The 14,839-nt window shown below is 53.8% G+C and overlaps 1 protein-coding gene across 5 annotated transcripts in view; it reads left to right on the top strand.

Annotated features, from left to right (window-relative positions):
• Positions 1-14,839, top strand: part of ZBTB46 (zinc finger and BTB domain containing 46) — an 88,609-nt gene that overhangs the window by 67,302 nt on the left and 6,468 nt on the right. For all 5 annotated transcript variants that reach the window (XR_008541286.2, XM_016938378.3, XM_024352135.3 and 2 more), the window contains exon 4: positions 11,889-12,064. Coding sequence is in view for 4 of the 5 variants with exons in the window: in XM_016938378.3 (XP_016793867.2) it covers positions 11,889-12,064 (176 nt within the window). In the remaining variant the exon portion in view is untranslated. The remainder of the gene's footprint in view (positions 1-11,888; positions 12,065-14,839) is intronic.

The raw sequence follows: 14,839 nt of genomic DNA, 5'->3' as shown, positions 1-14,839 counted from the left end.
ACCCCATCTCTAAAAGAAATAATTAGCTGGGTTTGGTGGTGCACACCAGTGATTCAAGCTACTTGGGAGGCTGAGGCAGGAGATGACTTGAGCCCAAAAGTTTGAGGTTACCATGTGCTATGATTGTGCCACTGTACTCCAGCGTGGGTAACGGAGCAACACCCTATCTCTACAAAAGAAAAAAAGAAAAGAAAAAGATGAATCAAGCAAACACTAACCAAAAAGAAAGTCAGTATAGCAATCTTAATATCAAAGTAAACTTTGAGAAGTATTACTCAAGAGGGACTGGCATAATGATAATTAGTCAATTCAGTAGTAAATATAACAATCCTAATGCGTATTGCTCCTAACAGCTCAGTTGGTTTTTTTTTTTTTTTTTTTTTTTTGAGAGAAGTCTCACTCTGTTGCCCAGGCTGGAGTGCAGTGGCACGATCTTGGCTCACTGCAACCTCTGTCTCCCAGGTTCAAGCAATTATCCTGCCTCAGCCTCCCAAGTAGCTGGGAGTACAGGCGCGTGCCACCACCCTGGCTCATTTTTTGTGTATTTTTAGTAGAGACAGGATTTCACCATGTTGGCCAAGATGGTCTCGATCTCCTGACCTCGTGATCCACCCGCCTCGGCCTCCCAAAGTGCTGGGATTACAGGTGTGAGCTACTGTGCCCGGCAACAGCTCAGTTTTAAAATACATGAGGTAAAAGCTGGCAGAACTAAAAAAAGAGATAACTTCACAGTTACAATTGGGGGTTTTAAAACACTTATCTCAGTAATTGATAGAACAGCAAACAAAATCTCAGTAAGGATAGAGAAGATTTGAACACAGTTTTCAAATGTTAAATTCACCTTGAATTCCTGGAAATAAACACATCTGGTCACAAGCTACTATTCTTTTTCTGTATTATTGGATTCAGTTTGGTTTGAGTCTTGCATCTGTGTTCATAGAGATACTGGCTGTAACAGCACAATTAGCCCAGTTTGAACGTTACACCAAAAGTGCAGGATATTCCAAATGGACAGGAAACATTTACCAAAATAGACCAACCAGGGCCATAATTCAGGTTCAACAAATGTCAAAGGATTGAAATCAGAGAGTATATTCTCTGACCTTAGCAAACTGGAATTAGAAATCAGTAACAAGAAGACACTAGAATATCCCCAAATGTTTGCAAATCAAATAGTATACGTTTACACAACCCTCAAGTCAAAGAATAAATCCCTATGGAAATGATAAACTTTTTTTTTTTTTTGAGACAGAGTCTCGCTCTGTCACCCAGGCTGGAGTGCAGTGGTGCGATCTCTGCTCACTGCAACCTCTGCCTCCGGGGTTCAAGTGATTCTCCTGCTGCAGCCTCCCGAGTAGCTGGGATTACAGGCACCTGCCACCACGCCTGGATAATTTTTGTATTTTTAGTAGAGACAGAGTTTCACCATATTGGCCAGGCTGGTCTCGAACTCCTGACCTTGTGATCCACCTGCCTCAGACTCCCAAAGTGCTGGGATTACAGGTGTGAGCCACCGTGCCTGGCCAAAATATTTTTAACTGAATGATAATGAAAAAATGCCATATCAAAACTTTTAGGCCCACATCTAAAGCAATATTGAAGGGAAACTTACAGCTCTAGTTACATATTAGGACAGAAGAAAGGTTCTAAATTTCTTTGTCAAGAAGAAAAAGCATAGCAAATTAAGCCCAAAGAAAGTAACAGAAGGGAAATAAAGAATAGATACCAGGGTGAGTGTGGTGGCTCATGCCTGTAATCCCAGCACTTTGGGAGGCTGAAGTGGGTGAATCACTTGAGGTCAGGAGTTCGAGACCAGTCTGGCCAACATGGTGAAACCCTGTCTCTACTAAAAATACAAAAATTAGCCGGGTATGGTGGTGGGTGCCTGTAATCCCAGCTACTCGGGAGGCTGAGGCAGGAGAATTGCTTGAACCTGGGAGGCGGAGGTTTCAGCGAGCCGAGATCATGGCACCACACACCAGCTTGGATGACAGAACGAGACTCCATCTGAAAAAAAAAAAAAAAAAAGCTACCAATGAAGTAGAAAGCAGGCATACAAAAATCAACAGTGTAGCTGGCATGGTGGTGTACACCTATAATCCCAGCACTTCAGGAGGTTAAGTCGGAAGGCTCACTTGAGGCCAAGGAGTTTAAGGTTACAGTGAGCTATGATTGCACTGCTGCATTCCAGCCTGGGCAAACCCCAAAACCGAAAGTGAACAATGCCCAAAGCCAGTGTGTTGAAAAGATAATAAAACTGATATAACTCGGCCCGGCGCGGTGGCTCACGCCTGTAATCCCAGCACTTTGAGAGGCCGAGGCAGGCGGATCACGAGGTCAGGAGATCCGAGACCATCCTGGCTAACACGGTGAAACCCCATCTCTACTAAAATTTAAAAAAATTAGCCGGGTGTGGTGACAGGCGCCTGTAGTCCCAGCTACTCGGGAGGCTCAGGCAGGAGAATGGCGTGAACCCGGGAGGTGGAGTTTGCAGTGAGCCGAGATTGTGCCACTGCACTCCAGCCTGGGCGACAGAGTGAGACTCTGTCTCAAAAAAAAAAAAACAAAAAAACACAACTGATATAACTCCTGTGAAAAGTGATCAACGGATATTGGATAGATAAGATTATTATACACAACTTTATGCGAATATATTTGACACATTGGAGGAAATGGGAAAATTCCTGGAAAACAGAATTTATCAAAACTGGAGCAAATAGGAAGAGCTCAATAGTTTTATGATCTGCTGAGAAAATTGAATTAATAACTTTAAAGCCTTCCCACAGAGAAAGCTTCAGGGCGAGTGCCTTTACTGGTGAATTCTTTCCAATTTTAATGGAAGAAAATGATGCCAATGTTAGACATATCTTCCAAATACTAGAAGAAGGGAACAGTCTCCAGCCTATCTAAGCTGGCATGGTCTTGATCCCAGAGCCTGACGTGGCATTTCAAGAAAGGAAATTATCACTCAGCAGAGATGTGCAACTATTAAAGTAAATACCAGCAAATTGAATCCAGTGAGACAGAGGAAGAACCGTGCGGCACGGTCCGCAGGCTCATTCCAAGAACTCAAGGTTAAGTGAGTGTTTGGAATCAATGTGTATAATTCACCACATTAGCCGAATAAAGGAGAGAACCCGCTATATCACCTCAATAAATGCAGAAAACACTTTTGATACAATTCAGTAGCCTTTGTGATAAAGATCGGCAAATTCGAGTATAAAGAAATGTTCTAAATCTGACAAAAAGTATCTACAAAAAAAAAAAAATTAACCTTTTGGTTAATTGTGAAATCATGATGACTTAGCCTCTGAGCACGGGAATGATACACAGACGCCCATCGTCACCACTTATATTCAGAGTTGGCTGGAGATCCTGCCCGGGTTGTGTGTGCAGGGCTGCCCCTGAGAGCTCTTGCCTTCCTAATGTTTGTGTCAGGAACCTCCCTTGCCCCCCTCCTCCCTGAGTCCCACCCCTTGTCCCAAGCTGTGCAATACAGTGATAAATGAAAGGGGCCAGGCACTGTGGCTCATGCCTGTGATCTCAGCACTTTGGGAGGCTGAGGTGGGTGGGTCACTTGAGCTCAGGAGCTCAAGACCAGCCTGGGCAACATGGCAAGACCCTGTCTTTACTAAAGAAAAAAAAGAAAAAGAAATGAATGGAAAGGAATAAGTAAAAGCATCATTTGTAGGTGACATGATTATGCATATATAACATTCAAAAGAATCTAGAAACTTAGATTTTTAACAGGATAATTTACCAAATATACTGGATATACGGCCAATGTACGAAACTCAATATACAAAAGTCAATTGTATTTCTATAAATAACAGAGTTTCATTTTATAGGACATCGAATGCCTAGGAATAAATTAAACAAAAAATATGCAAAGACCTCTACACAGAAAACTATAAAATATTGCTGGGAGAAATTAAAGAAGATAATGATAAATGAAGGGAGATACTATGTTCATGGAGGAGAAGACTCACTATTGTTAAGATGTGAATCTCCGTTGGGCACCGTGGCTCATGCCTGTCATCCCAGCACTTTGGGAGGCCGAGGCGGGCGGATCACGAGGTCAGGAGATTGAGACCATCCTGGCTAACACAGTGAAACCCCGTCTCTACTAAAAATTCAAAAAAATTAGCCGGGCATGGTGGCGGGTGCCTGTTGTCCCAGCTACTCGGGAGGCTGAGGCAGGAGAATGGTGGGAACCCAGGAGGCGGAGCTTACAATGAGCTGAGATCGCGCCACTGCACTCCAGCCTGGGCGACAGCAAGACTCTGTCTCAAAAAAAAAAAAAAAAGATGTGACTCTCCTTAAGTTGATGTATTGGGTCAGCACAATTCTGGTTAAGATCCCAGCAGAGGGGTGTGTGAGTGCCCGTGCGCGTGCGTGTGTGAGTAAACTGACTGCTAAATGTATTTGGAGATGCAAAGGATCTAGGACAGTGATCTAAGGGCACCTGGGGATTTGTGTTCATCTGGTGTCGTAGGACACACAGACACAGAAATAACTCATAAAGGGAAGAAGTTTGTTACACTCACCAATTTCCAGAATAGCAGGCCCACCAGCCCAGGCAGAGACACATGGGGAAGCACCAGGGTCAGTCAGGAGGCAGAGGGAGAGGGGGAAATGCAGGCCGGAGCCTTGTTTGGTTTCTGTGGGGAGGAACGGGCAAGGCAGGGTAAGCTGGTTTGGGATTGTGTGATTTGAGTAATTTCAGCAGGCTCTGGGCATAGGGGCTGTGTCTAGTTGTATGGCCCAGGGGTGATTAGGGGAGGGGACACTGGCTGTAGTGTGAGAACCTATGGAGCAGGAGGAGGGAGTGTGAGCTCTGGACGGGGCAGGTGGAGGGAGTGTGAGCTCTGGATGGGCAGGTGGACGGAGTGTGAGCTCTGGATGGGGCGGGTGGAGGGAGTGTGAGCTCTGGACGGGGCGGGTGGAGGGAGTGTGAGCTCTGGATGGGCAGGTGGACGGAGTGTGAGCTCTGGGCAGGTGGAGTGTGAGCTCTGGACGGGGCAGGTGGAGGGAGTGTGAGCTCTGGATGGGGCGGGTGGAGGGAGAGTGAGCTCTGGACGGGGCGGGTGGAGGGAGTGTGAGCTCTGGACGGGGCGGGTGGAGGGAGTGTGAGCTCTGGATGGGCAGGTGGACGGAGTGTGAGCTCTGGGCAGGTGGAGTGTGAGCTCTGGGCAGGTGGAGTGTGAGCTCTGGACGGGGCAGGTGGAGGGAGTGTGAGCTCTGGATGGGCAGGTGGACGGAGTGTGAGCTCTGGGCAGGTGGAGTGTGAGCTCTGGACGGGGCGGGTGGAGGGAGTGTGAGCTCTGGATGGGCAGGTGGATGGAGTGTGAGCTCTGGGCAGGTGGAGTGTGAGCTCTGGACGGGGCAGGTGGAGGGAGTGTGAGCTCTGGACGGGGCGGGTGGAGGGAGTGTGAGCTCTGGACGGGGCGGGTGGAGGGAGTGTGAGCTCTGGACGGGGCGGGTGGAGGGAGTGTGAGCTCTGGACGGGGCGGGTGGAGGGAGTGTGAGCTCTGGACGGGGCGGGTGGAGGGAGTGTGAGCTCTGGACGGGGCGGGTGGAGGGAGTGTGAGCTCTGGACGGGGCGGGTGGAGGGAGTGTGAGCTCTGGACGGGGCGGGTGGAGGGAGTGTGAGCTCTGGACGGGGCGGGTGGAGGGAGTGTGAGCTCTGGACGGGGCGAGTGGAGGGAGTGTGAGCTCTGGACGGAGCGGGTGGAGGGAGTGTGAGCTCTGTATGGGCAGGTGGACGGAGTGTGAGCTGTGGACGGGGCGGGTGGAGGGAGTGTGAGCTCTGGACGGGGCGGGTGGAGGGAGTGTGAGCTCTGGACGGGGCGGGTGGAGGGATTGTGAGCTCTGTATGGGCAGGTGGACGGAGTGTGAGCTCTGGACGGGGTGGGTGGAGGGAGTGTGAGCTCTGGACGGGGCGGGTGGAGGGAGTGTGAGCTCTGGATGGGCAGGTGGAGGGAGTGTGAGCTCTGGACGGAGCGGGTGGAGGGAGTGTGAGCTCTGTATGGGCAGGTGGAGGGAGTGTGAGCCCTGGACGGGGCGGGTGGACGGAGTGTGAGCCCTGGACGGGGCGGGTGGAGGGAGTGTGAGCTCTGGACGGGGCGGGTGGAGGGAGTGTGAGCTCTGGACGGGGCGGGTGGAGGGAGTGAGCTTTGGATGGGGCAGGTGGAGGGAGTGTGAGCTCTGGATGGGCGGGTGGACGGAGTGTGAGCTCTGGATGGGCGGGTGGAGGGAGTGTGAGCCCTGTATGGGCGGGTGGAGGGAGTGTGAGCCCTGGACGGGGCAGGTGGAGGGAGTGTGAGCCCTGGACGGGGCGGGTGGAGGGAGTGTGAGCTCTGGACGGGGCGGGTGGAGGGAGTGTGAGCTCTGGATGGGTGGGTGGAGGGAGTGTGAGCTCTGGACGGGGCGGGTGGAGGGAGTGTGAGCTCTGGATGGGTGGGTGGACGGAGTGTGAGCTCTGGATGGGCAGGTGGAGAGAGTGTGAGCTCTGTATGGGCAGGTGGAGGGAGTGTGAGCCCTGGACGGGGCAGGTGGAGGGAGTGTGAGCCCTGGACGGGGCGGGTGGAGGGAGTGTGAGCCCTGGACGGGGCGGGTGGAGGGAGTGTGAGCTCTGGACGGGGCGGGTGGAGGGAGTGTGAGCTCTGGACGGGGCGGGTGGAGGAAGTGTGAGCTCTGTATGGGCAGGTGGTGGGAGTGTGAGCTCTGTATGGGCGGGTGGAGGGAGTGTGAGCTCTGTATGGGCAGGTGGAGGGAGTGTGAGCTCTGTATGGGCAGGTGGATGGAGTGTGAGCTCTGTATGGGCAGGTGGAGGGAGTGTAAGCTCTGGATGGGGTGGGTGGAGGGAGTGTGAGCTCTGGACGGGGCAGGTGGAGGGAGTGTGAGCTCTGGATGGGGCGGGTGGAGGGAGTGTGAGCTCTGGACGGGTTGGTTCACCTGTGAAAGGTGCACTCAAAGGTGATTCCGACTGCTATCTCTAGGAACTGGGAGGGGAAGTTCCAGCAGGGTCATGGAGACCCCAGATGTCAGGGCATCAGAAACCTGGAAATAAAAGCCAGGGTTCCTACACATGGCTAAGGTGATCTTGGAAAGGAAGGAGAAAGCTGGAGGACTGACAGATGCAGACATCAAGGCTTCTAGTGCTGCCGTCGTGGAGAGGCTGTGGTGGTGATGCAGGGTAGACACACCGCCAGGGCCCGTGAGGCACCAGAAAGCCCTCTCTGCAACTCAGTGTGGGACGGATGGTCTTTTCAAGATATGGTGCTGAGTGACTGGACATTGACATGGAGGAAAAAAGTGAATCGTGGCCGGGCGCGATGGCTCACACCTGTAATCCCAGCACTTTGGGAGGCTGAGGCAGGTGGATCACCTGAGGTCAGGAGTTCGAGACCAGCCTGGCCAACATGGCAAAACCGCGTCTCTACTAAAAATACAAAAATCAGCCTGGTGTAGCGATGAGTGCCTGTAATCCCAGCTACTCGAGAGGCTGAGGCAGGAGAATCACTTGAACCCAGAGGCGGAGGTTGCAGTGAGCTGAGATCGCACCACTGCACTCCAGCCTGGGTGACAGAGCGAGACTCTGTTCCCCTCCCCAAAAATAGTGAATCTTGACCCCTAATTCTGACCAAGCACAAAAATTACTTTGAGAGGAATCATAAATCTTTGGAAAATTGGCAATATCTGCGGAAGCCAAGCAGGTGAACACCCTGTGGTCCAGAAGCCCCCCTTCCCCGCCAGGGCATGCCCAACAGAAATAATGAGAACTTAAGTCACCAAAAGACACATGTAAGAGCCATCAGATCTCCATTGTTCAATAGGCCCAAACTGGTATCTACAGGATGGACATGTGGCTTAGTGGTGTCATGGAGTACCACGCACAACAAACAACCACATCCTTCTCCAGGCAGCAGTGCGGGCCACATCTAGTGAAGAAAGCCCAACACGAGGGTAGGATCCCACGTATACGAAGCCCTAGGGCAATAAAACGTGTGGTGATTGAGGGCAGAGGGTGCTCTCTGGGGGTTACAACTAGGGGAGGGCCAGAGGCTCGTTCGAGGGTGCTGGGAACACGCAGTGCCTGTTTGAGTGGCGATGTGTGGTGTACGCAGATAAAGTTCATTGAGCTGTATACGTGTTTGCACTTTACATAAGGCTTAAAACGTTTTTGAAAATAATCTGGACAGATCACAATTTCATCACATTCTAACACAGAGTTAAGTGACAGCGTAATACATTTGTAAACAAAAAAACAAAGTACAGTTGATGTTTGGATCCCTTTCGGAGATGCTCTCAAAGTGCAGTCTTTTGAAAATTATATCCAGACCAATTCAATATCCAGATGGTTTTGTGATGAAGACTCAGGAAGCAGCAAACTTGAACCCTCTGAAGACGCCTTGTCCCCTGTCTGCCCGTCTGAAGCCAACTGCCAGTCCATTTGCTTCACGGCTGGTTTCTTGCAGTCTTTGACACTATCATGAAAAGGTTCTGGAATGTTCCCTGGTACAGTGGCTATTTAGGACAGGTCCGATTCTCCTGCAGCGGAAAGCGCACTGGGAGGGGACAGAGGAAGGGCCAAGGGCAGGTGGCCATGCAGCCGACTTGGCTTGGTGCAGGGAGGCCAGAGACCTCTGCTCTTCCCTGAGCTTAGGGGAGGCCTCCAGTCCGGCACGAATGACAGCAGTGTTTTCACAGGGGCAATTCTGTACAGTCGCAGCCGGATGTCGCTGAATGTCCTATTTTAGGGGGTCCACGCCAGCTCTGATAGCATCGCTTCTCAGTTACTCTTTTGGAAGTTGGCCTTTTCCTTGCGAGAACACCTGATTCCTGGCAAAGGGTTCCGTTTTTAGGACAGGTCGCGAGAGTGCCCGTTTCCGTGTAATGATCTTTATGCTTTTTTTATTTAATTCCTGTTACCAAATGGACTTTAAAGGCTTCCCAGTGTTTATGAGAATGAAGCTACGCGATGTAAGTTTTTTCTAAGATATATAGACTATAAATCACAAATAAATCAGGGAAGGTGTTGTTTCCAGTAAGAAATTATTTTAGTAATGACAGCCAGTGACATTCCCTCAATGATCACAGTACTGTCAGTCAAATGTCGTGGGTTGAGCAGTGAACACTCCGTCCTGATCCTCGGAGCTTGTGGATGTGACTCTGGAAAAAGGTCTTGCAGATGTGATGAAGGATCTCAAAATGAGGTCCTCCTGCATTGTCCAGATGGGTCCTAAGTCCAGTCACAGGTGTCCTTCTAAGAGAAGAGGACGAGACACAGACAGAGAAAAGGCCACACCAATGGTGGCAGAGACTGGAGCGATGCGGTCACAAGCCAAGGGGCAGCTGGAGCTACTAGGAACTGAAGAGGCCAGAGGGACCCTCCCTGGAGCTACTGGAGAGAGCCAGCCCGTGCTGATGCCTTGATCTCCGACCTTTGGCCTCCAGAACTGCAAGAGAGTGGACCGGGCTGTTCTGAGCCTCACGCTTTGTGGTGCTGTGTTATGGCAGTGACCGGAAAACAGAGCATTAAGAAAAAGCCAAAGTGCATCGCAGGCAGCTTCAGCACATGCAGGTGGTGAGGGGACCGTCCGCAGCTGCGGCCCTGCCCTGGGCCCGTGGCGTTTATTCTCACGGGGTTATTAACGCTGAGTCCTGCTCATGTCCATTCTAAGTTGTTTTTCTAGGTAAAAAAATACAGGGTTTCTATACAGAGATAAATATTTAACGTGTAGGTCTGAATTAAATAAAAATGGCTAAAATATATAATTCAAAATTTTAATTTTCATGTTTATATAGGAAGAGTAGAAACCATGAACGAATATATTCTCAAAAGAGTTTTGGCCAGGCGCGGTGGCTCACGCCCGTAATCCCATAACTTTGAGAGGCCGAGGCGGGCGGATCACGAGGTCAGGAGATCGAGACCATCCTGGCTAACACGGTGAAACCCCGTCTCTACTAAAAATACAAAAAATTAGCTGGGTGTGGTGGTGGGCGCCTGTAGTCCCAGCTACTCGGGAGGCTGAGGCAGGAGAATGATGTGAACCCGGGAGGCAGAGCTTGCAGTGAGCTGAGATCGAGCCACTGCACTCCAGCCTGGGTGACAGAGTGAGACTCCGTCTAAAAAAAAAAAAAGTTGTTTTGGGCCAGGCACAGTGGCTCACACCTATAATCCCATCACTTTTGGAGGCCAAGGCGGGAGGATCGCTTGAGCCCAGGAGTTCAAGACCAGCCTGGGCAACATGGCGAGACCTCATCTTGTTTAAAAAAAGAGAAAAAAAATGCTGTTTTAAATAAACTAATAGAAAAACGCATTTCCTTGCTCTCCTTTTCCAGCCTAGAATGTGTGGAGTGTTTGCTCTGTTGGGTGTGATAATGCAAGAACCAGGCGCTGTCAGGGTGAGAAGGGTGGCCTGGGGGACGGTGGCGGTAAAGAGAAGTCTCTTGTTACTGACTCAACGGAGGAGAGCCAGGGGCACAGTGTGGCTGACAGAGGACAGGCCAGGAAGAGCTTGGGATTTCCTCGTCAGGAGCCGCTCGGGGGATGTGCGGCGGGGACATGCATCTGAACACAGCCAGCTGGTCAGAGGTGCTGCCATGCCAGGCGGGGCCTCCGGGGTTTTCTGTGTCTTGGCCACACAGACATGCTCCAGTCTCACAAAATGAGCGCTCCTGGCAGATGCTGAGTTTCCTGTTAGAGCTGCCTTTTGGGAGATCCTTGTCATGGGGGTGTGCCTGTCCACTGGAGCCCCCAGAGCCTCAGTAGACCCTCCCTGCAGGGCAAGTGGGGACTGTTGGTCAGGAGGGCAGGTGCTTATCCCACTTGTCAGAATTTATCTTCAGGAGGTGGCAGAGGGCTGCAAAGACCCATCTGTAGGAGCCTCACTGAAGGGTCCACAAGGGTGAAAACACAGAAACAAGTGTTCAGCGGTAGTGCCTGTTTAATTAATTATGATGTGTTCAAACATCCAAAAGCTGTGTAGTTAAAAATCCCAGCACTGAAAGGTGGTCACAGTATGCAGAGGGGAAGATGTCCTGCACAGCAGCAAGTAAATGGTAATCCCAGGGTGAGCAGCCCTCGGCACATGCGTGCACCGGGCTTCAGGTGGGTCTCCCGGAGGGTCCCGCGGACGTGGCTGCTCCGGGCTCTCTCAGTGGCCCATGCCCAGGTCTGACGTGCTGGTATCTGGGCCTGAGTAGCATAATGGCACTGGGGGTGCTGAGGGTCCCCCAGGTTTTTGAGCCTGGCCCCAGGGCACGCACCATGGAGATGGTGGTGTGGAGTTCCTGCCACTGAGTGATGTTGGGTCTCAGGGTTGGGGGAAAAGAACTTGATTAAATGGGTCTGGCTGCTTCTCCGGCGTCCAGCAAGAAGAGCCCAGGGCTTTGAGTCGCACCCATGTCTCCCATTTCGCCTGCACACTTTTGGGTCCGTATTACTCCACAGTGTTTCTTATCTGCCTCCAGGGAGGTGTCTGATCGGACACCACGCCCAGGGCCTGCTACCCACAGATGCCCAGTGGGGTCTGAGGGCTGGAAGGAGGGTCCTGCAGGGACTGGGCACTGTGTTCAGCATTGGCCATTCTTACCCCTTGCCTCCTGCCTTTGGCCTGGATGGAAAGATCTTCTGAGAGCTGGGGCTCCTGAGCTCGGTGGGGCTCAGCCTTGCTGGCACCGCCCCTGCCAGACAGTGGGTGGGACAATTTATGCAGATGGTGGGGGAGCCTGGCCTGTCGCAGTGCTGACCAGCCCCCAGTGGGTGGCCGTGGGAGACAGCCCGTCCTGGCTGCTGGGCTGCGGCGTGCAGCCGTGGTCTGTGGGCCGCAGGGCGGTACATCCCAAGCCCTGCTGACGCCTCGCGGGTCCCTCTCTTTCAGTGAATGAGTTCACGGTGATCAGGAAGAAGTTCAAGTGTCCGTACTGCAGCTTCTCGGCCATGCACCAGTGCATCCTCAAGCGACACATGCGCTCGCACACGGGAGAGCGGCCCTACCCCTGCGAGATCTGCGGGAAGAAGTTCACGCGGCGCGAGCACATGAAGCGGCACACGCTGGTGAGTGCGGGGAGGGTCCGCGTGCCGCGCGCTGCGTGTGGCCACGATGTCCGGGCAGGCGGGTCCTGATGAGGGCGCAGACCACCCCGGACCCCACACCGGGTCCACTCTGCACGGGGGGACGACAGCAGGGCAGGGAGATCCGCCCCGGTTAGCACAGGGTCCCTGTCTGCTCTGCCCCGGCCTCCTGGGTGTGGCTGGGCCACATGGCCCCTGCAGAGGCTTCGGCCCACCCTGCTCACCTGCTGGCCCCCAAGGCAGCCAGGCCTCGGCAAACTCAGCTCGCTCTGCTTGGAGCCCCCAACCCTCAGCCACCTCTGCGCCCCCCGCCCCCGCCCTGCCTCGGGAGGGAGAACCCTGTCCTTGTGCCTGCCGACCTGTCTGCACCCACCGCGCCCACCCTGGAGCTCAGCACTGGCAGGTCGTTGTCAGGTAGCAGGTGTGGAGTGGATGGATTTGCTTGGGGAGGAAATAATAGAAAAAGGCAGCCTGGGAACAGGGAGGCAGATTTGCCAAAAAAGTCCTGGCGAGGGCATCTCAAGTGGGTGAGATGAACCAGTGAGGCGGGTGGGGCACAGGCAGCCCAGAGCGGGGCGGCCCCAAGGGTTCGGGGAGTCCTGGAACGCCCACCCCGAGGCGCAGGGTGCAGGGGGAGCTCGCGGCGGGCAGCTGTGTGAGGAGAGGCAGTGGAGGCGCCCCGGGCTCCGGGCTGAGGTGGGGCTGCTGTGGGGGTGGAAGAGGCTCTGGAGCATCGCTGCCAGTTTAGGAATCGCAGGAGAGTCAGCAGGTTCCGGAGCGGACCTGCAGGAGCCGAGCTCCACGGGGAGACCCACCGGGGGGCGGGGCCTTATGGGGAGACCCACCGGGGGGCGGGGCCTTATGGGGAGACCCACCGGGGGGCGGGGCCTTATGGGGAGACCCACCGGGGGGCGGGGCTTTATGGGGAGACCCACCGGGGGGCGGGGCCTTATGGGGAGACCCACCGGGGGGCGGGGCCTTATGGGGAGACCCACCGGGGGGCGGGGCTTTATGGGGAGACCCACCGGGGGGCGGGGCCTTATGGGGAGACCCACCGGGGGGCGGGGCCTTATGGGGAGACCCACCGGGGGGCGGGGCTTTATGGGGAGACCCACCGGGGGGCGGGGCCTTATGGGGAGACCCACCGGGGGGCGGGGCCTTATGGGGAGACCCACCGGGGGGCGGGGCCTTATGGGGAGACCCACCGGGGGGCGGGGCCTTATGGGGAGACCCACCGGGGGGCGGGGCCTTATGGGGAGACCCACCGGGGGGCGGGGCTTTATGGGGAGACCCACCGGGGGGCGGGGCCTTATGGGGAGACCCACCGGGGGGCGGGGCTTTATGGGGAGACCCACCGGGGGGCGGAACCGAGCGCCAGGGGTCAGGTTCTGTTGGTTTCTGCTTTTCCAGCGCAGTGGTGGATACCCATTTGGGGTAACGACCCCTGTGGGAGCTCCCTGAGGTCAAGCTGCAGAGCTAGAGGGGTGCAGGGCCCTGGCCTCCCCGTGTCTGCCTGGCCGGCTGTGGGCGAAGGGCCACTCCAGGCCCTCGGGTGCCGCCTGGGATGTGTGCTGGAGTGGATATGGAGCTGGGCTTAGTGCTGGGCTCTGGCCTTCCCTGATGCCCCCACATTTGCCTTTGCGAGGTGGAGGACAGTAGAGAAGGAACAGTCCTGGGAGGGGGCCCCTGGACCGCGAGATGGCAGGTCTGCAAAGCCAGAAGCAGACCCACATCCATGCGGAGCCGCGGGGGCCCCAGCCTTGTTTTCCGTAGCGGAGGATGTGATTCTGCTCACACAGGCCACAGGGCTGATCTTACAAACCACTTATAAAAAGCCGCGGGGGCGGGGGGAGGGGTAGCTGCACCAGGCCGACATGTTTCCTATTCAGAGAAAATCGCATCTTGTTTTTTAAACTGATAGGTGCTAACACGTTTTAACAACATGGATTGCAACGTCTTTCTTCAGCAAATCCATATTAACCTCTCAGTAAGCGTTTTGATCCTGTTTGAGGTTCAGTGTGGCTGCCTGTTGCTTCTCGTTGGATAGGGTTAGGGTTTGTTTTTGTTTTTTTTTTTTTTTTTGAGACAGGGTTTCACTGTGTTACCCAGGCTGGAGTGCAGTGGCGTGACACAGCTCACCACAACTTTGACCTCCCAGGCTCAAGCGATCCTCCCACCTCAGCCTCCCAAGTAGCTGGGACTACAGGTGTGCACCAACATGCTCAGCTAATTTTTGCGTTTTGTGGTGATGGGATTTCGCTATGTTGCCCAGGCTAGTCCCGAACTCCTGGCCTCAAGTGAGCCACCTGCCTCTGCTTCCCAAAGTGCTGGGATTACAGGTGTGAGCCACTGTGTCCGACCAGGGCTGGGATTTTTGTCCTGGGGTTCATGATTGGGCTTCAGGGGGTCATAATTCCCTGGAAAATGTACTTATAACATATGGAAAGCCAAGTGTGGTGGCACATGCCTGTAATCCTAGCACTTCGGGAGGCTGGGGCAGGAGAATAGCTTGAGGCCAGGAGTTTGAGACCAGCCTGGGCAAAATTGCGAGACTCTGTCTCTACAAAAAATTAAAAAAAAAAAAAAGTTAGCCAAGTGTGGTCCCAGCTACTTGAGAGGCTGAGGCAGGACGATCACCTGAGCCCAGTGAGGTCCAGGCTGCAGTGAGCTGTGATTGCACCACTGCACTCCAGCCTGGGCAACAGAGTGAGACCCTGTCTCTAAAGAACAACAAACACAAGCAAGCATATGGGGCTT

Source organism: Pan troglodytes, chromosome 21 (genome assembly GCF_028858775.2).
Source record: "Pan troglodytes isolate AG18354 chromosome 21, NHGRI_mPanTro3-v2.0_pri, whole genome shotgun sequence".
Classification (NCBI taxonomy): Eukaryota; Metazoa; Chordata; class Mammalia; order Primates; family Hominidae; genus Pan; species Pan troglodytes.
This window is presented reverse-complemented; position numbering and strand designations above follow the sequence as displayed.